Below are 23,975 nucleotides of genomic sequence, written 5' to 3'. Positions count from 1 at the left end.
AGGCACAGTCCCCCGTCCCTCGACGCCCCTCGCGATGCCCCTCCTTCTTGGACTAACCCTCTTCAGAGGAGCCGTGAGAGCCAGGAACTTGTGAGTTTTGTATGTCCAGTCAGGCATCATTCATACCTGGTCTGTAGGAAGTTCCTGTCAGAAGGAGGTGGCACCGCGAGGGCGTCGAGGGGCGGAAGGCGGTGCCTTAGTGCCTCCCTCCTTCTGACATTGTAAAGGGACCCTAACTTTATTACTTTTTTAATAGTAGGATGTATGTATGTATGTATGTATGTATGTATGTTTGTTTGTTTGTTTGTTTGTTTGTTTGTTTGTTTTTTGTCCCACCAGGACATGCACACCTCACAAGTTCCCGGCTCTCTCGACTCGGTTGAAGACGGCTTTCTAGAAGAAGGCGAGGGCAGTGAGGCACAGTCCCCCGTCCCTCGACGCCCCTCGCGATGCCCCTCCTTCTTGGACTAACCCTCTTCAGAGGAGCCGTGAGAGCCAGGAACTTGTGAGTTTTGTATGTCCAGTCAGGCATCATTCATACCTGGTCTGAAGGAAGTTCCTGTCAGAAGGAGGTGGCACCGCGAGGGCGTCGAGGGGCGGAAGGCGGTGCCTTAGTGCCTCCCTCCTTCTGACATTGTAAAGGGACCCTAACTTTATTACTTTTTTAATAGTAGGATGGATGGATGGATGGGTGGGTGTATGGGTGTGTGTGTGTGTGTGTGTGTTTTTTGTTCCCGGCTCTCTCGACTCGGTTGAAGACGGCTTTCTAGAAGAAGGCGAGGGCAGTGAGGCACAGTCCCCCGTCCCTCGACGCCCCTCGCGATGCCCCTCCTTCTTGGACTAACCCTCTTCAGAGGAGCCGTGAGAGCCAGGAACTTGTGAGTTTTGTATGTCCAGTCAGGCATCATTCATACCTGGTCTGTAGGAAGTTCCTGTCAGAAGGAGGTGGCACCGCGAGGGCGTCGAGGGGCGGAAGGCGGTGCCTTAGTGCCTCCCTCCTTCTGACATTGTAAAGGGACCCTAACTTTATTACTTTTTTAATAGTAGGATGTATGTATGTATGTATGTATGTTTGTTTGTTTGTTTGTTTGTTTTTTGTCCCACCAGGACATGCACACCTCACAAGTTCCCGGCTCTCTCGACTCGGTTGAAGACGGCTTTCTAGAAGAAGGCGAGGGCAGTGAGGCACAGTCCCCCGTCCCTCGACGCCCCTCGTGATGCCCCTCTTTCTTGGACTAACCCTCTTCAGAGGGGCCGTGAGAGCCAGGAACTTGTGAGTTTTGTATGTCCAGTCAGGCATCATTCATACCTGGTCTGTAGGAAGTTCCTGTCAGAAGGAGGTGGCACCGTGAGGGCGTCGAGGGGCGGAAGGCGGTGCCTAACGGTGTGTTCACACCGAACGTGATGGACGCGAATAAAACGCCCCAAACGCCCCTAATTTGACGCGTGTACATTCGCGTCTCAACGCGTGTCCAAGAAAAATCCATCGCGCCTCAAAATATGATATTTTGACGCGCGTGAACCGGAAATGTGGGAGGAATGTGGGAGGGAGTTATGCCAGACTGGTATCTTTGCAAGATGGCAGCTATCGAGCTAGCGCTTGAAGAGAGAGTCTCCCTTCTCTATGTACTGTGGAGAGCAGAGCAGCGGCGTAAAAGACGTCCTCGCCGTACCTGGGTCCATCAGGTCCTCCGGAGGCATGAGCAGTTTGGTGAGTTTCATCACTTGCTCCAGGAGCTGCGCCTGGATGACGGCCGATTCCAGCGCTATCACCGTCGGCCAGTTTGAGGACCTGCTTTCCCTCGTCGGTCCCAGCATCGCCCGCTTAAACACCAACTACAGACGCTCAATCCCACCTGCAGAGCGCCTGTCCGTCTGCCTGAGGTTAGTAAAACTATTTAATACGGTAGTCCTTTATTGATACCTGTGCTAATATGCTAATCCATCCAGTTATACACTGCTAACATGGATGTGCTATGCTAACAGTGAATGCTGTCGGTGTTTACTGAAAGCAAACTGTGGTACAGAGACGACTCTTTATAATATTTCTAGTGATACTCAGGTCTCATCAAGTCCCGATTTAATTCGATTTATGCTGTTATCAGTGTTTGAATGATAGCATGGCTGTGGTGTCACATCAATGTATGCGCTCGGTGTTTGCTGATATCAAACTGTAGCATTAGGACCACTGAGTTAACCTTGTAGTGATACTCACTCCTTTTTATTTAGACCTGGTTTAATTCTGGGATAGTTGAATATTTGTATATAATCCCTGCAGCTGTCAGACTCTATAGCAGGGGTCACCAGCCTTTATTAAAACAGAGTTAGATAAAACTGTGAACAGTTTGGTTCATCTCTAGTTACATGGTTCTATCTTGATAAGCTGTCTTATCACAGATTAATTTTTCAAAAATATTAATGATTTAAGCAAGGAAAGGGCTACATGTCAACACACAACTCTTTATTTCTATTAATGTCTTACTTCATTCCTACCTGATTGACATGTTTAGGAATTATGAGTGATTGGCTCACTGTAGTTGTGAAAGTTGCTACCAATCAAATTATGATATGTTAAAGTTAAAACAAAACACAACTGTTTTAGATATTATCTAATATACATTTTGTAATTATCCTTATAATTACAAAATGTTTTATGTAAGATTTAAGTTTTGTGATTTAAATCTGACATCACAAAAGTATTTTGGAATTTGAATAATGTATTTTGTAACTGCAGTACACATAATACTGATTTTGAACAATTTTGTCCAGGTTCCTTGTCACCGGGGACTCCTTCAGGACCATCGCGTTCAGTTTCAGAGTCGGTGTGTCCACGGTGAGCCAGATCACCCCCCAGGCAGCGACGTCCATCTGGGACTGTCTAGTGGACGACTTCATGGCTGTGCCTTCACCTGGAGACTGGCGGTCCATCACAGAGGGATTCCAGGAGCGCTGGAACTTTCCTCTGTGCTGTGCAGCTCTGGATGGGAAGCATGTCCAGACAAAGGCACCCCATATATCATATAGGAGACACACACATTGATATACACTAAATATTCATTTCATTTCTTTTTTGTGGTGCCCAAATTGATGCACCTGCTTGATTTTGTTTAAACAATTATTGCACACTTTCTGTAAATCCAGTAAACTTCTTTTCACTTCTCAAATATCACTGTGTGTGTCTCCTGTATGATATTTAACTGACATTTTTTATTGTAACAACCAACGATTTATACAGGAAAATAATGTCTATTAACAAGGTTGCCCAAACTTCTGCATCCCACTGTATCAGTATATTTTGTCATTAGTATAATATGAAATAAATTCTACATGTGTCAAGTTGTGTGCCAACATTTGCTGTGTAGTAGAACTGAGACATTAGTCATTATAAACATTTATTTGAAATAATATTAAAAGTCTCAAACAGAAAAACATTAAACATAAATATATAAAATATAAGAATTTACAGAGAGACAGGAATAAAAAGGACCAGCTGCTCTCCAGAGCAGGAACAAGGCTGAGGAGGAAATGCTCCATTGGAGACTGGTGTGGCCTCTTCAGGGACTCCAGGATGGCCAGCTCCACCGCCGATGGACCGTCCTGGGACCCGTCCCTCATCTGCCTCGGAGCCGTCCTCCTCTGTGGGCCTGTAAAACAGCACAAAACACAAAGAAATGAGAAGGCTGCTACTAGATTTTAATTTCAACATTGAAAAAAAAAAAAAAACAATAACAGGATATAATCAGATTGGTTGTAGATATTTAGTAAAGGTGATCACAAGGGAATCCCACCGACTAAAAAGGTATCAGTGCTTGCTGTACATATCTGTGGGTGCAGCAGCAGGAGCTCAGGGACTGGGGATGCTCTGCTGCAGAATCAGTTGGTTCTATCAATACAGTATTAAATGTTAACAGGTTCGATATAATAATCGTAGAGTAGACAGTGGTCCCTCATTTATTGCAGGGGTTCTCAGAATAACTAGCCCCTGGTCACAGTTCTCACAATTGATTCTCAAAGTGCAAACCTTTGTAGATTGCAAAACGTAAAAGTATTATTATGCCGCGGTTTGTCTTCATCTGCCCGCCACTTTCGTGCGCCTTTTTCCCTCACGGTGCAGGTGTCTATTTCCGAATGAGGCTCATAGTTATAGGTGTTTTTGTGCTGTTTTTTCTATTGGACGCGATGGTTATCAAAACCAAACGTGATAAATTTGGCGAGCGCAGGAGATTTGTCAATCAGGCTGCAGAATGCAATGCTGTACTGTGCAATAAAAAATCAGCGAAAAAGCAAAGCAGTGACGGATGAACAGCGGGACCACTGTGTGCTGTTTATTAATAAACAATAAAATATATTCCTAAATGACAACATGCATAAAAGCAGAACGGTATTTGTACGTCAGTGGGAAAATAGCGGTGGCTTGCTAGCTTTTGTGCGGCTTCCAGGGTCAGTGAAAACTTTCAAAAGAGAAATGAATGAACTTACCAGGTTGCCCGATCTCTTCACATATCTTCCTCCAAGCTCGGTCCTTTTTATTCCTGTCTCGGTACTGAAAGCAGCTGGTGTTGTACAGCTCCGAGTTGTTTGCTACCGCATTGATTAGCCTTCCCCTCCATTGAAGTATGAAAGGCTTTGGCTGGATCTGCCCCTTTGACCTAGGTAACAGCCACGTCACCAGGCTCCTGATTGGTTGTCGCGGCGCGATTTTACGCTGGAGTTCAGATTTTTCCAACTCGAGCGGTAGACGCGAAACGCGCGTATGCACAAAATGCAACACAAAAACTCACGCGCGTGGTTTTATTCGCGAGTCAAACGCGCCAGACGCGCTACACTGACGCGCGTTTCGCGCGTTTCACGCGTTTTGGCGTTTTCGTGACGCAAATCTGCTTCCGAATTTTCGCGGGACCCGCAATCGCGCGTCATCGCGCCTTTCCATTGACTTTACATGTAAACCTGACGCTCTATTCGCGTCCATCGCGTTCGGTGTGAACACACCGTTAGTGCCTCCCTCCTTCTGACATTGTAAAGGGACCCTAACTTTATTACTTTTTTAATAGTAGGATGGATGGATGGATGGATGGATGGGTGGGTGGGTGTTTTTTGTCCCACCAGGACATGCACACCTCACAAGTTCCCGGCTCTCTCGACTCGGTTGAAGACGGCTTTCTAGAAGAAGGCGAGGGCAGTGAGGCACAGTCCCCCGTCCCTCGACGCCCCTCGCGATGCCCCTCCTTCTTGGACTAACCCTCTTCAGAGGAGCCGTGAGAGCCAGGAACTTGTGAGTTTTGTATGTCCAGTCAGGCATCATTCATACCTGGTCTGTAGGAAGTTCCTGTCAGAAGGAGGTGGCACCGCGAGGGCGTCGAGGGGCGGAAGGCGGTGCCTTAGTGCCTCCCTCCTTCTGACATTGTAAAGGGACCCTAACTTTATTACTTTTTTAATAGTAGGATGTATGTATGTATGTATGTATGTATGTTTGTTTGTTTGTTTGTTTGTTTGTTTGTTTTTTGTCCCACCAGGACATGCACACCTCACAAGTTCCCAGCTCTCTCGACTCGGTTGAAGACGGCTTTCTAGAAGAAGGCGAGGGCAGTGAGGCACAGTCCCCCGTCCCTCGACGCCCCTCGCGATGCCCCTCCTTCTTGGACTAACCCTCTTTAGAGGAGCCGTGAGAGCCAGGAACTTGTGAGTTTTGTATGTCCAGTCAGGCATCATTCATACCTGGTCTGTAGGAAGTTCCTGTCAGAAGGAGGTGGCACCGCGAGGGCGTCGAGGGGCGGAAGGCGGTGCCTTAGTGCCTCCCTCCTTCTGACATTGTAAAGGGACCCTAACTTTATTACTTTTTTAATAGTAGGATGGATGGATGGATGGGTGGGTGTATGGGTGTGTGTGTGTGTGTGTTTTTTGTTCCCGGCTCTCTCGACTCGGTTGAAGACGGCTTTCTAGAAGAAGGCGAGGGCAGTGAGGCACAGTCCCCCGTCCCTCGACGCCCCTCGCGATGCCCCTCCTTCTTGGACTAACCCTCTTCAGAGGAGCCGTGAGAGCCAGGAACTTGTGAGTTTTGTATGTCCAGTCAGGCATCATTCATACCTGGTCTGTAGGAAGTTCCTGTCAGAAGGAGGTGGCACCGCGAGGGCGTCGAGGGGCGGAAGGCGGTGCCTTAGTGCCTCCCTCCTTCTGACATTGTAAAGGGACCCTAACTTTATTACTTTTTTAATAGTAGGATGTATGTATGTATTGTCGAGGAGGGAAATTATTTTACTGCTATTGTTAAATAATTGTCATTGCATTAATAATATAATCTGCAGCATGGATATTGCATTCCAAGGTTTAAACAGTGTCTCTTTCAGAAAGACTGAGTTGCAGGCTGACAGGAAGTTGTATGCAGAAGTGAAACCAGGAAGTTATTTTGAGCCGCAGGCTAAGACGAGGCTTTAACAATGTAACAGATAGCTTTAAGAAGGCCTTAAGCAGCTATGACTATTTTATACACAATGCATATCTGTGCTTATTAAAGAGTTGGAGCTCGGTCAATTAATTGGGGGTCGGAAGCTTTGTTCGGCGCGATGTTCGGACAATCTATTGTGCAAGTGACTTGGAGCCATAGAAGGAATCGCAATACATGCTTACAAAACACTTATATCAGGTCATTTTATATTAAGGTTTTAGTAGAGGTTCTTGGTTAAAACATTTATTTAGTAGAAGACATACACATAGTCTCAGTGAGCTTCTGGTCTGGTAAAAGGTCAGAAGTGCAACAGGTGAATTGAGAAAGAGCATTTGAGGACGAGACACAGACAGTAGGTGAAGAGGTGACACAAAGAGCATGTGAGGTCAACACACACACACACACACACACACACACACACACTTTAAGTTAGATTTATTTAGAGGAGAGGTTAGTTATGTTTGGCTGTAACTGCAAAATTGTCTTGGTAAAAGAGGAACCGTTTCTTGGTGTCTCGGCAAGAAAGAGGAACAAGACAAGAACTGAAAGGTAGACAGGAAGGGCTAGCCATGAAAATAGAAGATGATTTTCTAGGTGAAAAGTCATGATGATGTTGATCTGATCTATGTATAAAATGTATCTGTGACGCATGAAGGGGCGTCAGTAAACAAACCCTGATGCTATAAAATATCTGTTCATGCTTTGATTAAGTCGAAGACTACTTCCTGTCTGCGTACAGAGTTGTCTTCCCACGCGTGTATTCATTAAAATCATCGTTTGACTTCACCCGGCCGGATCGGTGTGGTTATTCTTCGATCACCTCTTGTACCCTTCCTCAATATTGAATCTTAACATTTGGGGGCTTCGTCCGGTTATTGAGGAGGGAGAGTTGGAGGTTTGGACGGAGAAATCCGGGGTCTTGGGTGGTCTGACGGGCAGACATGAATTCCAGTGGTCTAAGTGAGTGGGCATAAGCCGGCTTATCCAAAAGGTAAGGCACTACCTGTTGAATTATTTCCAAAGTGTGCCAAATTGGATATGATAAAATTTAAGTCTACTCACTGAAGTTACTGGTGGATGTCTGTTTTGATTTTGATGAAAATCTCATGAGTTGAAGCAGTTAGAGTTCTGCTAAGAAGAAATGAAAGTAGTTAAGAGTCTGATAAGAAAAGTTTAAATACTGGGTTGAAGTCCCAAAGAAATTGAGTTAGAGTCTCAAGTAGTTTGGTAGGGAATTGGTTATTGTGTTGGTTAGAGTCCAAATTTGGTCATAAGAGTGGACCTGAGCGGTCATTTTGTGAGTTGGAGTCTCCATTTGACCACTAGGTTGCACCTGCTTCAGTTATACACTTGTTTCGGGTGTTGATTGTTGTTTCAAAGTATTATAAATTATTCTAGAACGGCAGTTCGAGTCTGCTAGGAAGCGCAGAGCCCGGAGGTTACGCTCCCTCCTTGTCGTGGACGCGCGACATTGACCTCTCGGCGAAGAGGGTTAGTTCAGTGTGGTTTAGCTGTGGGGTACAGGGCATCCCGGAATTAAGCTAGGAGTTAGAGTCTCCTTACCGTTTGAAACGGTATCTGCGCTTTTTTGGCCAGCAGAAGTGGACTTCGGGCGTGTAACTTTAACCTAAAACTTCAAAAAGTTTGGGTTGGTTGACGCTTTTAAATTGAGTTAGGGATTTTAGAAATGAGGCCAGAAACAGTTAAAGTCTTGATACTAGTTAATTGATCGCAAAAAACGGTTATGTTAAATTTGTCGAAATTCGATAGGTGTTAAAAGGTTTAAAATCTGTGCAGTTGTAAATATAAGACGTCTCTGTAATAAAAAAGATCTCTGTGGGTCGAGTCAGCAATGCACTGACTGCCTGCTGCTATTCTTAGATGAAGAGTGTGTGTGCATGCAAATGAGGCAGCTGATGCAGAGCGCATGAGAGGACTATGCTTTCGGTTTTGTGTGTCATTCAGCTCTATAACTATTGTTTGCAAATGTGGATAAATGTCTGCAATTAAAATGCTGGCTTAGTAAATAATAACATTGTAAATATATGAATGGTGACAGCGTTTCAAAATAGAATATAAGAATTGTTTGTGTTTAAAACCAACGTTTAGGTAAAGAAGATTTAAGGTGGATTTGAAGGCATAAACAAAAAATAAAAGGGTTACAGTCTGCAAGGGTTGTTAATTCATGAGCTGACTGGATGCAGAGTAAGTGGAGTGGTCGTCCTGAGAGGATTGAATGATTCTCTAACTCTGTGGTCAAGTCAGACATAGGCTTTAAGCAACCATGAGCCACTAATAAGCGTGACAAATTAATGAGTATGTGTAAATTGAACTTGTTAAATAGCTTTGATAGGAGTAACTCAATGAGCACGCAATAAAGTGGACTTTTTAGGGGCAGTTTATCACTGACACCATAAAAAGCAACTTAATTAGTAGTTCAATAACAAATTGTAAAGATAACCTTTGTTATTTGATAAGAGAGAGAAAATTCAGGTTACATATAGTGAATAAATAAGGAAATGTTAATCTCTGCGTCATTCCACACTGAAATTTCAATTGTAGGGGATCATTTGGAGGTGAATTGTGTAGGACACGGGGAGACAGAAGAATCTCCCCATGAGTTTTCGGTGTGCATAGAAATTGAGGAGGCTGAACTGGAAGCCTGCCTGGGTCGTTGTTTTTGTTTATTTGAGGGTCTGCTGGAAGTTTGTGAAAACGACCACCTTGATATGTGGGAGCCTTCTCGGGCAGCGATTTTTTGTTAAACCTGTGGCAGGCTGTGCAACATGGAGAAAGCTTTGACATAATGTCATAAAGGTGATTTCTTGGTTTTAGATTTATTAGTACGGGATGCTTGAGGGTGTGTTGCTGTAAAGTATATAAGGGACGCGCAGCGCCGTTAATGGGTTTAAAATAAATGAAAAAACACTAATCCGAGGAACTATTGGAGAGGTAAGTATACGGAGGTGAGCGCGTTGCGCATAAGGGTTGCTGGTGTCATATATTAACACTTTGAGGGCGAATAATTTTGATTGAGTGTCAACGCTTGAGAACGCGAGGACAGCGTCTAAAGTGCTGGGTTAAACTTTGTGTATCACCGAGTAGGGGAAGAGGAGCCAGTGGTTGCGAGAACAGCGAGACGAAGACTGAAACCGAAAGTTAAGCGTGTCTGGGTGACCTAGACCAAGAAGGTGGAGTCGACCAACGCCATTGGAAGAGGTAAGTCTGTGTTTCAGAGAATGGCTGACAGCTCGGGTGCGACACCTAGTGGGAAAAGGGGATGCAAACCTCTGAAGGATCAGCTTGAACAGCTTAAGAAAGCTATTCGTTTGGCTTCACCTGGAGCATTAAAATCAGCAGAGAAAGAGTGCCAAGCGATGGAGGTTGAGGTAAGCAAACTTATTACATCCCAACAGAAAGGGCTGGGTGAGAATATGCCTCTGAGCTTGGTGTTAAAAACTGAAGGAGAAGTGTATGGACAAATGCATGAGCCCCCACGTGCGTTAATAGAGGCATTAACAGCATTGGAGGTTATAAAGCAGAGAGTAATGCAGGGAGGGCCAGAAGAGGAGAATGAAGACCGTGCGACGTCATCAGAAGAAGAAGACGGTGAGGAGGACGAAGATGGAGGAGCTGAACCCCAACCAAGTACAAGCCTAATTTTGAGGAAAAGAAGTGTGAAGAGAGACCAAGCACAGAGACAGCCCATATTTAAGAGCTCAAAGGGGAAAGGAAAGTTGAGGAAGAGTAGAAGAGTGAGTTTTGAACAAGGAGCTCCTGACCCTGGTTTAAGTCTGCCTCTAATAGCAGGTCCAAAGAACGAACCAGTTTATCGCGCCTATAAGGTGAGAGATTTGGAAGCATTGGTTAAACAACTTCCACCAATAACCAAGGGAGAACATTGGGAAGGAGAAGAATTAGCGCTGGGCGACTTTCGCGCTTTGGCCGGACGTTGTATGCTGGGTGGTGGGTTAGCAGATGTAGAGCAGATAGCTCAAACAACCAGATATGCAAATGACCTGAAATATCATGAGGTGCAGAGTGACTTAGCAGATGCAGTTCGGGAGAAGGACCCAACTCCTAACTTTGGAGCCATTCCAAAAATTATTTGGGATCCCAAAAACACACCCAGAGAGTGTTTAGCTAAAGCAAAGGAACAATGGTTGTTAGGAACAGGAATACATCCAGGGAAGGAGGGTGAAAGTAGAGCGTGGTTTCGTTCGGCAGTGCTGGCAGGGCTGCCCAACCAGGTTGCAGTTGACTTGGAAAAGAACCCAGATTTTGCCGTTGCAGACTCGGTGCAGTGGGAGAGACATGTGACCCACGGACTTCAGCGGGAACAGGATTTGACGAACAAACAAAAGAAAGAGTTAGATGAAGCACAGGCGCAGCTGCTTAGGCTGCAGCTGGGTGAGGCTCGCGAAAAATATAATGCGAAGAAAAAAGAACCGAAAGAACTAAATAAGACTATAATGGTGGCAAGGCCTCAGCCCGATCCTGTGCCTGACTGGTCAGATCAGGATCCGGGTCTCTACCCTGATGATCGTTGGCCCGCCAATGCACCAAGGCAGCGTCAACCCGTAGGGAATTGGGGGACCGGTGGACCGCAGAGAGGGCGTGGTGGATCCGTGAGGGGAGGACAAAGGGCTCGGAATCCAGGGAATCCTAATAATGTGTCTTGGACTGGCTGTTACAGCTGTGGAGCAGAAGGACACTGGTCCCGAGAATGCCCTGAATCGCAGCGAAATTATCAGAGGCGAGGCTATCAACCCCAGGCACGAGGAGGCCCAAGACAAAGAGTTGCTTACAGGGGAGCACATCAAGCTCCAAACCCGAATGCAGCACCAGCCCCCCAGTACCCAGTAGCCGACTGGGGCTGGGAGGGGGAGCAATACTGATGGAGCCCGGAGAAACTGAACAGCGTGGGGACGGCAGAACCTATGCTGTCAATGATGATGATCCAGCATTGACACAGCTGGGAAAACAGACTTTGAAGCACCAATATGTGGTGTCCTGACAGGTGCCTGGAAAATCTCATGGGCAGGGACCTGCTTGTGAAACTGGGATCACCTTCAAAGACTCAATATTTAGTCCAGAACTCTGAACAACCCACTGCCGAAATTTACTGGGGGAGGCTAGTGGAAGAAGGCATTCTGAGACATTATCAGCTGTGGAAACCCTGGATAATGAGCCTGGCCGTCTATTCCCCCCCGCGAGATCCTTTCCACGTTACACTCTTTTATGATAGGGAAGATAATGATATCTATCGGGAACAGTTCCAGTCTGATCTTGAGGGACAGACGTGGAATGTGCAAACACATAACATTTATGTTGGACCAGAAGGTGTGGCCGCGGCTGTGAAATTTACTGATGAACAACTGCCTTGGTACAATGTGGGAGAGGATTCAGCCCCTCACATTACATTGGCGGTCCACGAGGGTCATGGGCCAAGAGATCTGGGACCAATGGTCAAGCGGGCGCTGGACAACGCATGCTGGCAAAGCACCCAAATTCCAAACGTTTGGTATGCACCAAAATGTAAAATATATAGCATAACTTGTTTGTCCAACGATGCAGTGATCTTAGAACATAAAGAAATCTCCAGAATACATGGCAGGGAAAGAATGGATCATCCTGATGCAGTAGCTGAGCTCTCAAAATTGCCTGGTACTTTGTGGTCCGCAGGGCCCACAGATGTAGGTCTAGCTAACTGTTCGCCTGTCCTGTTCCAGCTGAAGTCTGACATACCATTTAACAGACCATAATAGAAGCACAAAACTGAAGACCAAAAGTGGTTCACATGTATTGACCTAGCGAATGCATTCTTTTGTCTCCCACTGCACGAGTCACTCAGAGACATTTTCTCATTCACATACAGAGGCCGCAAATTTAGGTACACACGCCTACCACAAGGCTTTGCACTCTCACCAGGAATTTTTAATCAGGTGTTGAAGGAGACATTGTCCCCATGTCAACTGCCAGGGGGCTGTACATTAGTAGAGTATGTTGATGATCTTCTTATTGCAGCCCCGTCAGCAGCGGCCTGTACGGTAGCATTGCTCGTGGTGTTGAACAGATTGGCGGAGTGTGGCTTCAAAGTGAGCAAAGAAAAACTGCAGTTGGTCCGGCCAGAGGTAACATTCCTGGGCCGGGTGATCGCACACAGATCAGTGGGGTTAATGAACACACACAGAGACCAAATTCTGACACATCCAAAACCAAGAACTGTGAAGGAGTTGCTTTCCTTTCTTGGCTTGACAGGTTACAGCAGGCAGTTCATTCCGAACTATGCGGGTAAAACGGCCCCTTTAAGGGACCTGATCAAGAAAGTTGGTGTTCGAAATCTGAAGGCTGAATTGCCTTGGACGCCGGACACAGAGACAGCGTTCATTTCACTAAAACAGGATTTGTCAAGAGCCACAGATCTGGCCACACCTAACTATGATGAGGCATTTTATCTTGATGTTTCAGAAACAAAGGGAGTTGTGAATGGTGTGTTGTTTCAGAAAAAAGGGGGAGGTAGGGATGTACTTATGTATGTTAGCATAAGATTAAATTCAACAGAAGCAAGGCATCCCACATGCACACAACACGCAGCAGGAGTAGCAAAGATAATTCAGAAAACAGCACATATAGTGAGGGAACACCCACTGAAAGTGCTTACTACACACAGTGTAGTGGCCTATGTGAACTCACAGGCATTCACAATGACTCCACTGACGCAACAAAGGTTCAGCAAAATTTTAGAGGCGCCAAATTTGATATTCACACATGAAGGAATAAATATGGCAGACCTAATGGGGTCAGGAGAACCACATGACTGTATTAAGAAAGCCCAGGTTGAAGGAAAAATCAGGGAAGACCTAAAGGCAGAGCCCATACTTGGAGCTGAGGATTGGTTCACAGATGGATGCTGCCACAGAGATGAAGAAGGATTGAAAGCCGGCTATGCAGTAGTCTGTAGAGTAGGAACTGAGTTTCAGGTGAAAGAAGCAGGAAAATTGAGGGACAACAGTCGGCCCAGAGAGCTGAAGTGATAGCCCTAACTTGAGCCTTGAGGTTGGCTAAAAACATGAGAGTGAACATCTACACTGACTCAGCATATGCGTTTGGAGCAGCTCATGTGGAACTGGCTCAGTGGAAGAGAGCCGGGTTCAGGACGGCCACTAATGCACCCATCTGTCACAAAAAGGAAATGGAGGAACTGGAAAAGGCCCTGGAGGACCCAGACGAGGTAAGTATTATAAAATGCAAAGGCCACTCACAAGCAGACAGTATGGTGGCAAGAGGAAATCAGAAAGCTGACGAAGCCGCAAAGGAAGCAGCGGGCTACAAAGGACAGAGACAACTGGTGCAGGTAACCCCAGAAGAGGAGGTTAGCACTAACAGCATGGAAGAAGTTAGACAGGCTCAGGAGGAGACATCCCCAGAGGAAAAGGGGGTGTGGGAAAACAAAGGAGCATGGCAAGATGGCGGTTTGTGGAGGGGGCCAGATGGGCGTCCCGCTTTAACGGCCAAAATGGCGGAACAAAAGGTGAATGAGGCTCACGGGCTTGGTCACGTGGGAGTGAAACAGATGGAGAGAAATTTGTGCCGATGGTGGCATCCTGATTTGAGAAGGATGATACTGGAAAAGGCCAGAACGTGCCTAATTTGTGGGGCACACAACCCAAAGCCAGCAGTAAAACCTGAAGCTGGTAAGTTTCTCATGCCAGGAAGGCCAGGAGAAGAGGTCGTGATTGATTATACCGACATGATTGATACAGGCCCAGGTGGGGTGAGGTATTTGTTGGTGTGTGTGGATGTTCTGACTGGATGGCCCGAAGCATGGGCGACCAAATGTGAAGATGCGAAAAGCGTGATTAAGTGCTTAATCAATCATTACATTCCAAGGCATGGGTTTCCCAAGAGAATTAGATCAGACAATGGTACTCACTTCAAGAATAAAGATTTGCAAGAGGTAGAGAGGATGAACCTAAATTTGAAAAACAAGTTGGCTAAAATTTGTGCGCAGACAGGGCTAAATTGGGTCGCAGCCCTGCCCATTGCTTTGATGACCATAAGATGTTTATGATGATGTTAACTTTGTATTTCAGGTGCAGTTATAACTATTTTATACATATTGCATTTTGTGCTCTTAAAGGAGTTGTGGCTCAAATTTGTCTCTGGAGGGTCACGAGCCTTTGGCTAGCGCTATGATTAGCCAATCTACTGTGAGGATAATATGAGTTCATGAAGGATTGCACACGCTTACAGACACAGAGTTAAGAAACACACATGACAGTATTGATTCCAGGCAAAAGGCCTTAAATTCATTTAGCTTTTAACTGAACTTAAAGAAGGACCAAAGAGGAAGGAAAGCAGATATTTTGGTTAGGTCTGATAAACTAGAATTAGGAGGTATGGTTACATTAAAAGGAGCAAAATGAAATAAAAAGGCTATACCAAAATGGGTTATAACATAGGAAATGTGAGGTTAAAATGAAGTTAACACATAGGAGTTGTTTCAAGGCAGCATTTAGCTATGAGGAAATGTATACAGGAGTAATTGCTTATATGCTTAAACTTAATTGATTAAAGTGGTTGTTTTCTTTTGGAGTAGATTAACTTGCAGCAGCGACAACTTGTGCACAGGATGTTGATGATCAGATAAGGGAAAGTAGAGCGAGCAACTGGACGTGAAACCAGCGCTTAAAGAATTTTAAAGTGATGAGTAACGTTGAAGAGTATACATAAATACAAGTCAATAAGTTAAGAAGATAATTAGGATCAGGCTTTTGATTAAAGAGTCCCAGATAGGATAAGTTAGGGAGATGCAAGAAAAGGTGTTTTGTTTCCTTTGCAGAAGATCGATCTCGGCGACCACAGGAGGGGCGAGGATCCTGGAGATCTCGAGGTTCGAGACCACCAGAGAAGGGTCTGCGTGAGGACACAATGTATTGTGACCTCTGGTGTTCCAGAGGTCAAAAGAGGGAGTGTCGAGGAGGGAAATTATTTTACTGCTATTGTTAAATAATTGTCATTGCATTAATAATATAATCTGCAGCATGGATATTGCATTCCAAGGTTTAAACAGTGTCTCTTTCAGAAAGACTGAGTTGCAGGCTGACAGGAAGTTGTATGCAGAAGTGAAACCAGGAAGTTATTTTGAGCCGCAGGCTAAGACGAGGCTTTAACAATGTAACAGATAGCTTTAAGAAGGCCTTAAGCAGCTATGACTATTTTATACACAATGCATATCTGTGCTTATTAAAGAGTTGGAGCTCGGTCAATTAATTGGGGGTCGGAAGCTTTGTTCGGCGCGATGTTCGGACAATCTATTGTGCAAGTGACTTGGAGCCATAGAAGGAATCGCAATACATGCTTACAAAACACTTATATCAGGTCATTTTATATTAAGGTTTTAGTAGAGGTTCTTGGTTAAAACATTTATTTAGTAGAAGACATACACATAGTCTCAGTGAGCTTCTGGTCTGGTAAAAGGTCAGAAGTGCAACAGGTGAATTGAGAAAGAGCATTTGAGGACGAGACACAGACAGTAGGTGAAGAGGTGACACAAAGAGCATGTGAGGTCAACACACACACACACACACACACACTTTAAGTTAGATTTATTTAGAGGAGAGGTTAGTTATGTTTGGCTGTAACTGCAAAATTGTCTTGGTAAAAGAGGAACCGTTTCTTGGTGTCTCGGCAAGAAAGAGGAACAAGACAAGAACTGAAAGGTAGACAGGAAGGGCTAGCCATGAAAATAGAAGATGATTTTCTAGGTGAAAAGTCATGATGATGTTGATCTGATCTATGTATAAAATGTATCTGTGACGCATGAAGGGGCGTCAGTAAACAAACCCTGATGCTATAAAATATCTGTTCATGCTTTGATTAAGTCGAAGACTACTTCCTGTCTGCGTACAGAGTTGTCTTCCCACGCGTGTATTCATTAAAATCATCGTTTGACTTCACCCGGCCGGATCGGTGTGGTTATTCTTCGATCACCTCTTGTACCCTTCCTCAATATTGAATCTTAACAGTATGTATGTATGTTTGTTTGTTTGTTTGTTTGTTTGTTTGTTTGTTTGTTTTTTGTCCCACCAGGACATGCACACCTCACAAGTTCCCGGCTCTCTCGACTCGGTTGAAGACGGCTTTCTAGAAGAAGGCGAGGGCAGTGAGGCACAGTCCCCCGTCCCTCGACGCCCCTCGCGATGCCCCTCCTTCTTGGACTAACCCTCTTCAGAGGAGCCGTGAGAGCCAGGAACTTGTGAGTTTTGTATGTCCAGTCAGGCATCATTCATACCTGGTCTGTAGGAAGTTCCTGTCAGAAGGAGGTGGCACCGCGAGGGCGTCGAGGGGCGGAAGGCGGTGCCTTAGTGCCTCCCTCCTTCTGACATTGTAAAGGGACCCTAACTTTATTACTTTTTTAATAGTAGGATGGATGGATGGATGGGTGGGTGTATGGGTGTGTGTGTGTGTGTGTGTGTGTTTTTTGTTCCCGGCTCTCTCGACTCGGTTGAAGACGGCTTTCTAGAAGAAGGCGAGGGCAGTGAGGCACAGTCCCCCGTCCCTCGACGCCCCTCGCGATGCCCCTCCTTCTTGGACTAACCCTCTTCAGAGGAGCCGTGAGAGCCAGGAACTTGTGAGTTTTGTATGTCCAGTCAGGCATCATTCATACCTGGTCTGTAGGAAGTTCCTGTCAGAAGGAGGTGGAACCGCGAGGGCGTCGAGGGGCGGAAGGCGGTGCCTTAGTGCCTCCCTCCTTCTGACATTGTAAAGGGACCCTAACTTTATTACTTTTTTAATAGTAGGATGTATGTATGTATGTATGTATGTATGTTTGTTTGTTTGTTTGTTTGTTTGTTTTTTGTCCCACCAGGACATGCACACCTCACAAGTTCCCGGCTCTCTCGACTCGGTTGAAGACGGCTTTCTAGAAGAAGGCGAGGGCAGTGAGGCACAGTCCCCCGTCCCTCGACGCCCCTCGCGATGCCCCTCCTTCTTGGACTAACCCTCTTCAGAGGAGCCGTGAGAGCCAGGAACTTGTGAGTTTTGTATGTCCAGTCAGGCATCATTCATACCTGGTCTGTAGGAAGTTCCTGTCAGAAGGAGGTGGCACCGCGAGGGCGTCGAGGGGCGGAAGGCGGTGCCTTAGTGCCTCCCTCCTTCTGACATTGTAAAGGGACCCTAACTTTATTACTTTTTTAATAGTAGGATGGATGGATGGATGGGTGGGTGTATGGGTGTGTGTGTGTGTGTGTTTTTTGTTCCCGGCTCTCTCGACTCGGTTGAAGACGGCTTTCTAGAAGAAGGCGAGGGCAGTGAGGCACAGTCCCCCGTCCCTCGACGCCCCTCGCGATGCCCCTCCTTCTTGGACTAACCCTCTTCAGAGGAGCCGTGAGAGCCAGGAACTTGTGAGTTTTGTATGTCCAGTCAGGCATCATTCATACCTGGTCTGAAGGAAGTTCCTGTCAGAAGGAGGTGGCACCGCGAGGGCGTCGAGGGGCGGAAGGCGGTGCCTTAGTGCCTCCCTCCTTCTGACATTGTAAAGGGACCCTAACTTTATTACTTTTTTAATAGTAGGATGGATGGATGGATGGGTGGGTGTATGGGTGTGTGTGTGTGTGTGTGTGTTTTTTGTTCCCGGCTCTCTCGACTCGGTTGAAGACGGCTTTCTAGAAGAAGGCGAGGGCAGTGAGGCACAGTCCCCCGTCCCTCGACGCCCCTCGCGATGCCCCTCCTTCTTGGACTAACCCTCTTCAGAGGAGCCGTGAGAGCCAGGAACTTGTGAGTTTTGTATGTCCAGTCAGGCATCATTCATACCTGGTCTGTAGGAAGTTCCTGTCAGAAGGAGGTGGCACCGCGAGGGCGTCGAGGGGCGGAAGGCGGTGCCTTAGTGCCTCCCTCCTTCTGACATTGTAAAGGGACCCTAACTTTATTACTTTTTTAATAGTAGGATGTATGTATGTATGTATGTATGTTTGTTTGTTTGTTTGTTTGTTTTTTGTCCCACCAGGACATGCACACCTCACAAGTTCCCGGCTCTCTCGACTCGGTTGAAGACGGCTTTCTAGAAGAAGGCGAGGGCAGTGAGGCACAGTCCCCCGTCCCTCGACGCCCCTCGTGATGCCCCTCTTTCTTGGACTAACCCTCTTCAGAGGGGCCGTGAGAGCCAGGAACTTGTGAGTTTTGTATGTCCAGTCAGGCATCATTCATACCTGGTCTGTAGGAAGTTCCTGTCAGAAGGAGGTGGCACCGTGAGGGCGTCGAGGGGCGGAAGGCGGTGCCTAACGGTGTGTTCACACCGAACGTGATGGACGCGAATAAAACGCCCCAAACGCCCCTAATTTGACGCGTGTACATTCGCGTCTCAACGCGTGTCCAAGAAAAATCCATCGCGCCTCAAAATATGATATTTTGACGCGCGTGAACCGGAAATGTGGGAGGAATGTGGGAGGGAGTTATGCCAGACTGGTATCTTTGCAAGATGGCAGCTATCGAGCTAGCGCTTGAAGAGAGAGTCTCCCTTCTCTATGTACTGTGGAGAGCAGAGCAGCGGCGTAAAAGACGTCCTCGCCGTACCTGGGTCCATCAGGTCCTCCGGAGGCATGAGCAGTTTGGTGAGTTTCATCACTTGCTCCAGGAGCTGCGCCTGGATGACGGCCGATTCCAGCGCTATCACCGTCGGCCAGTTTGAGGACCTGCTTTCCCTCGTCGGTCCCAGCATCGCCCGCTTAAACACCAACTACAGACGCTCAATCCCACCTGCAGAGCGCCTGTCCGTCTGCCTGAGGTTAGTAAAACTATTTAATACGGTAGTCCTTTATTGATACCTGTGCTAATATGCTAATCCATCCAGTTATACACTGCTAACATGGATGTGCTATGCTAACAGTGAATGCTGTCGGTGTTTACTGAAAGCAAACTGTGGTACAGAGACGACTCTTTATAATATTTCTAGTGATACTCAGGTCTCATCAAGTCCCGATTTAATTCGATTTATGCTGTTATCAGTGTTTGAATGATAGCATGGCTGTGGTGTCACATCAATGTATGCGCTCGGTGTTTGCTGATATCAAACTGTAGCATTAGGACCACTGAGTTAACCTTGTAGTGATACTCACTCCTTTTTATTTAGACCTGGTTTAATTCTGGGATAGTTGAATATTTGTATATAATCCCTGCAGCTGTCAGACTCTATAGCAGGGGTCACCAGCCTTTATTAAAACAGAGTTAGATAAAACTGTGAACAGTTTGGTTCATCTCTAGTTACATGGTTCTATCTTGATAAGCTGTCTTATCACAGATTAATTTTTCAAAAATATTAATGATTTAAGCAAGGAAAGGGCTACATGTCAACACACAACTCTTTATTTCTATTAATGTCTTACTTCATTCCTACCTGATTGACATGTTTAGGAATTATGAGTGATTGGCTCACTGTAGTTGTGAAAGTTGCTACCAATCAAATTATGATATGTTAAAGTTAAAACAAAACACAACTGTTTTAGATATTATCTAATATACATTTTGTAATTATCCTTATAATTACAAAATGTTTTATGTAAGATTTAAGTTTTGTGATTTAAATCTGACATCACAAAAGTATTTTGGAATTTGAATAATGTATTTTGTAACTGCAGTACACATAATACTGATTTTGAACAATTTTGTCCAGGTTCCTTGTCACCGGGGACTCCTTCAGGACCATCGCGTTCAGTTTCAGAGTCGGTGTGTCCACGGTGAGCCAGATCACCCCCCAGGCAGCGACGTCCATCTGGGACTGTCTAGTGGACGACTTCATGGCTGTGCCTTCACCTGGAGACTGGCGGTCCATCACAGAGGGATTCCAGGAGCGCTGGAACTTTCCTCTGTGCTGTGCAGCTCTGGATGGGAAGCATGTCCAGACAAAGGCACCCCATATATCATATAGGAGACACACACATTGATATACACTAAATATTCATTTCATTTCTTTTTTGTGGTGCCCAAATTGATGCACCTGCTTGATTTTGTTTAAACAATTATTGCACACTTTCTGTAAATCCAGTAAACTTCTTTTCACTTCTCAAATATCACTGTGTGTGTCTCCTGTATGATATTTAACTGACATTTTTTATTGTAACAACCAACGATTTATACAGGAAAATAATGTCTATTAACAAGGTTGCCCAAACTTCTGCATCCCACTGTATCAGTATATTTTGTCATTAGTATAATATGAAATAAATTCTACATGTGTCAAGTTGTGTGCCAACATTTGCTGTGTAGTAGAACTGAGACATTAGTCATTATAAACATTTATTTGAAATAATATTAAAAGTCTCAAACAGAAAAACATTAAACATAAATATATAAAATATAAGAATTTACAGAGAGACAGGAATAAAAAGGACCAGCTGCTCTCCAGAGCAGGAACAAGGCTGAGGAGGAAATGCTCCATTGGAGACTGGTGTGGCCTCTTCAGGGACTCCAGGATGGCCAGCTCCACCGCCGATGGACCGTCCTGGGACCCGTCCCTCATCTGCCTCGGAGCCGTCCTCCTCTGTGGGCCTGTAAAACAGCACAAAACACAAAGAAATGAGAAGGCTGCTACTAGATTTTAATTTCAACATTGAAAAAAAAAAAAAAACAATAACAGGATATAATCAGATTGGTTGTAGATATTTAGTAAAGGTGATCACAAGGGAATCCCACCGACTAAAAAGGTATCAGTGCTTGCTGTACATATCTGTGGGTGCAGCAGCAGGAGCTCAGGGACTGGGGATGCTCTGCTGCAGAATCAGTTGGTTCTATCAATACAGTATTAAATGTTAACAGGTTCGATATAATAATCGTAGAGTAGACAGTGGTCCCTCATTTATTGCAGGGGTTCTCAGAATAACTAGCCCCTGGTCACAGTTCTCACAATTGATTCTCAAAGTGCAAACCTTTGTAGATTGCAAAACGTAAAAGTATTATTATGCCGCGGTTTGTCTTCATCTGCCCGCCACTTTCGTGCGCCTTTTTCCCTCACGGTGCAGGTGTCTATTTCCGAATGAGGCTCATAGTTATAGGTGTTTTTGTGCTGTTTTTTCTATTGGACGCGATGGTTATCAAAACCAAACGTGATAAATTTGGCGAGCGCAGGAGATTTGTCAATCAGGCTGCAGAATGCAATGCTGTACTGTGCAATAAAAAATCAGCGAAAAAGCAAAGCAGTGACGGATGAACAGCGGGACCACTGTGTGCTGTTTATTAATAAACAATAAAATATATTCCTAAATGACAACATGCATAAAAGCAGAACGGTATTTGTACGTCAGTGGGAAAATAGCGGTGGCTTGCTAGCTTTTGTGCGGCTTCCAGGGTCAGTGAAAACTTTCAAAAGAGAAATGAATGAACTTACCAGGTTGCCCGATCTCTTCACATATCTTCCTCCAAGCTCGGTCCTTTTTATTCCTGTCTCGGTACTGAAAGCAGCTGGTGTTGTACAGCTCCGAGTTGTTTGCTACCGCATTGATTAGCCTTCCCCTCCATTGAAGTATGAAAGGCTTTGGCTGGATCTGCCCCTTTGACCTAGGTAACAGCCACGTCACCAGGCTCCTGATTGGTTGTCGCGGCGCGATTTTACGCTGGAGTTCAGATTTTTCCAACTCGAGCGGTAGACGCGAAACGCGCGTATGCACAAAATGCAACACAAAAACTCACGCGCGTGGTTTTATTCGCGAGTCAAACGCGCCAGACGCGCTACACTGACGCGCGTTTCGCGCGTTTCACGCGTTTTGGCGTTTTCGTGACGCAAATCTGCTTCCGAATTTTCGCGGGACCCGCAATCGCGCGTCATCGCGCCTTTCCATTGACTTTACATGTAAACCTGACGCTCTATTCGCGTCCATCGCGTTCGGTGTGAACACACCGTTAGTGCCTCCCTCCTTCTGACATTGTAAAGGGACCCTAACTTTATTACTTTTTTAATAGTAGGATGGATGGATGGATGGATGGATGGGTGGGTGGGTGTTTTTTGTCCCACCAGGACATGCACACCTCACAAGTTCCCGGCTCTCTCGACTCGGTTGAAGACGGCTTTCTAGAAGAAGGCGAGGGCAGTGAGGCACAGTCCCCCGTCCCTCGACGCCCCTCGCGATGCCCCTCCTTCTTGGACTAACCCTCTTCAGAGGAGCCGTGAGAGCCAGGAACTTGTGAGTTTTGTATGTCCAGTCAGGCATCATTCATACCTGGTCTGTAGGAAGTTCCTGTCAGAAGGAGGTGGCACCGCGAGGGCGTCGAGGGGCGGAAGGCGGTGCCTTAGTGCCTCCCTCCTTCTGACATTGTAAAGGGACCCTAACTTTATTACTTTTTTAATAGTAGGATGTATGTATGTATGTATGTATGTATGTTTGTTTGTTTGTTTGTTTGTTTGTTTGTTTTTTGTCCCACCAGGACATGCACACCTCACAAGTTCCCAGCTCTCTCGACTCGGTTGAAGACGGCTTTCTAGAAGAAGGCGAGGGCAGTGAGGCACAGTCCCCCGTCCCTCGACGCCCCTCGCGATGCCCCTCCTTCTTGGACTAACCCTCTTTAGAGGAGCCGTGAGAGCCAGGAACTTGTGAGTTTTGTATGTCCAGTCAGGCATCATTCATACCTGGTCTGTAGGAAGTTCCTGTCAGAAGGAGGTGGCACCGCGAGGGCGTCGAGGGGCGGAAGGCGGTGCCTTAGTGCCTCCCTCCTTCTGACATTGTAAAGGGACCCTAACTTTATTACTTTTTTAATAGTAGGATGGATGGATGGATGGGTGGGTGTATGGGTGTGTGTGTGTGTGTGTTTTTTGTTCCCGGCTCTCTCGACTCGGTTGAAGACGGCTTTCTAGAAGAAGGCGAGGGCAGTGAGGCACAGTCCCCCGTCCCTCGACGCCCCTCGCGATGCCCCTCCTTCTTGGACTAACCCTCTTCAGAGGAGCCGTGAGAGCCAGGAACTTGTGAGTTTTGTATGTCCAGTCAGGCATCATTCATACCTGGTCTGTAGGAAGTTCCTGTCAGAAGGAGGTGGCACCGCGAGGGCGTCGAGGGGCGGAAGGCGGTGCCTTAGTGCCTCCCTCCTTCTGACATTGTAAAGGGACCCTAACTTTATTACTTTTTTAATAGTAGGATGTATGTATGTATTGTCGAGGAGGGAAATTATTTTACTGCTATTGTTAAATAATTGTCATTGCATTAATAATATAATCTGCAGCATGGATATTGCATTCCAAGGTTTAAACAGTGTCTCTTTCAGAAAGACTGAGTTGCAGGCTGACAGGAAGTTGTATGCAGAAGTGAAACCAGGAAGTTATTTTGAGCCGCAGGCTAAGACGAGGCTTTAACAATGTAACAGATAGCTTTAAGAAGGCCTTAAGCAGCTATGACTATTTTATACACAATGCATATCTGTGCTTATTAAAGAGTTGGAGCTCGGTCAATTAATTGGGGGTCGGAAGCTTTGTTCGGCGCGATGTTCGGACAATCTATTGTGCAAGTGACTTGGAGCCATAGAAGGAATCGCAATACATGCTTACAAAACA

The 23,975-nt window shown here is 45.9% G+C and overlaps 2 protein-coding genes and 2 long non-coding RNA genes across 4 annotated transcripts; 2 read left to right on the top strand and 2 right to left on the bottom strand.

Moving 5' to 3' along the window:
* Positions 1-1,624: 1,624 nt before the first annotated feature.
* On the top strand, positions 1,625-3,295 carry LOC146565140 (uncharacterized). Its single transcript, XM_085288030.1, has 2 exons — positions 1,625-1,884; positions 2,770-3,295. Exons 1-2 carry the CDS (start codon positions 1,625-1,627, stop codon positions 3,038-3,040), a joined length of 531 nt encoding a protein of 176 aa, XP_085144156.1. The 3' UTR covers positions 3,041-3,295.
* Positions 3,296-3,375: 80 nt separating this feature from the next.
* On the bottom strand, positions 3,376-4,694 carry LOC146565139 (uncharacterized). The gene is made up of 2 exons (XR_014894039.1): positions 4,480-4,694; positions 3,376-3,644 (listed from the first exon to the last, which is right to left on the bottom strand). It is a non-coding gene; the product is annotated as an uncharacterized LOC146565139 (long non-coding RNA).
* Positions 4,695-18,969: 14,275 nt separating this feature from the next.
* LOC146565138 (uncharacterized) lies at positions 18,970-20,640 on the top strand. Its single transcript, XM_085288029.1, has 2 exons — positions 18,970-19,229; positions 20,115-20,640. The coding sequence occupies exons 1-2, from the start codon at positions 18,970-18,972 to the stop codon at positions 20,383-20,385; spliced, it is 531 nt and encodes a 176-aa protein (XP_085144155.1). The 3' UTR covers positions 20,386-20,640.
* An 80-nt stretch (positions 20,641-20,720) lies between these two features.
* LOC146565137 (uncharacterized) lies at positions 20,721-22,039 on the bottom strand. Its single transcript, XR_014894038.1, has 2 exons — positions 21,825-22,039; positions 20,721-20,989 (listed from the first exon to the last, which is right to left on the bottom strand). It is a non-coding gene; the product is annotated as an uncharacterized LOC146565137 (long non-coding RNA).
* Between the last annotated feature and the right edge of the window lie 1,936 nt (positions 22,040-23,975).

The sequence above is a fragment of the Mchenga conophoros genome, linkage group LG10 (assembly GCF_057382185.1).
Source record: "Mchenga conophoros isolate Kocher_MC1m ecotype Shallow Benthic linkage group LG10, M_conophoros_male_GT1.1, whole genome shotgun sequence".
NCBI lineage: Eukaryota > Metazoa > Chordata > Actinopteri > Cichliformes > Cichlidae > Mchenga > Mchenga conophoros.
Note: the sequence above shows the minus strand (reverse complement) of the source record. Positions and strands in the feature narration are given on the sequence as shown.

What these genes read in the sequence shown, in the direction of transcription:
- LOC146565140 (XM_085288030.1), top strand. Translation starts at nt 1,625, where the DNA reads ATGTACTGTGGAGAGCAGAGCAGCGGCGTAAAAGACGTCCTCGCCGTA. An exon ending in CGCCTGTCCGTCTGCCTGAG is followed by an intron (nt 1,885 to 2,769) that starts GTTAGTAAAACT and finishes AATTTTGTCCAG; the next exon opens with GTTCCTTGTCACCGGGGACT.
- LOC146565138 (XM_085288029.1), top strand. Translation starts at nt 18,970, where the DNA reads ATGTACTGTGGAGAGCAGAGCAGCGGCGTAAAAGACGTCCTCGCCGTA. An exon ending in CGCCTGTCCGTCTGCCTGAG is followed by an intron (nt 19,230 to 20,114) that starts GTTAGTAAAACT and finishes AATTTTGTCCAG; the next exon opens with GTTCCTTGTCACCGGGGACT.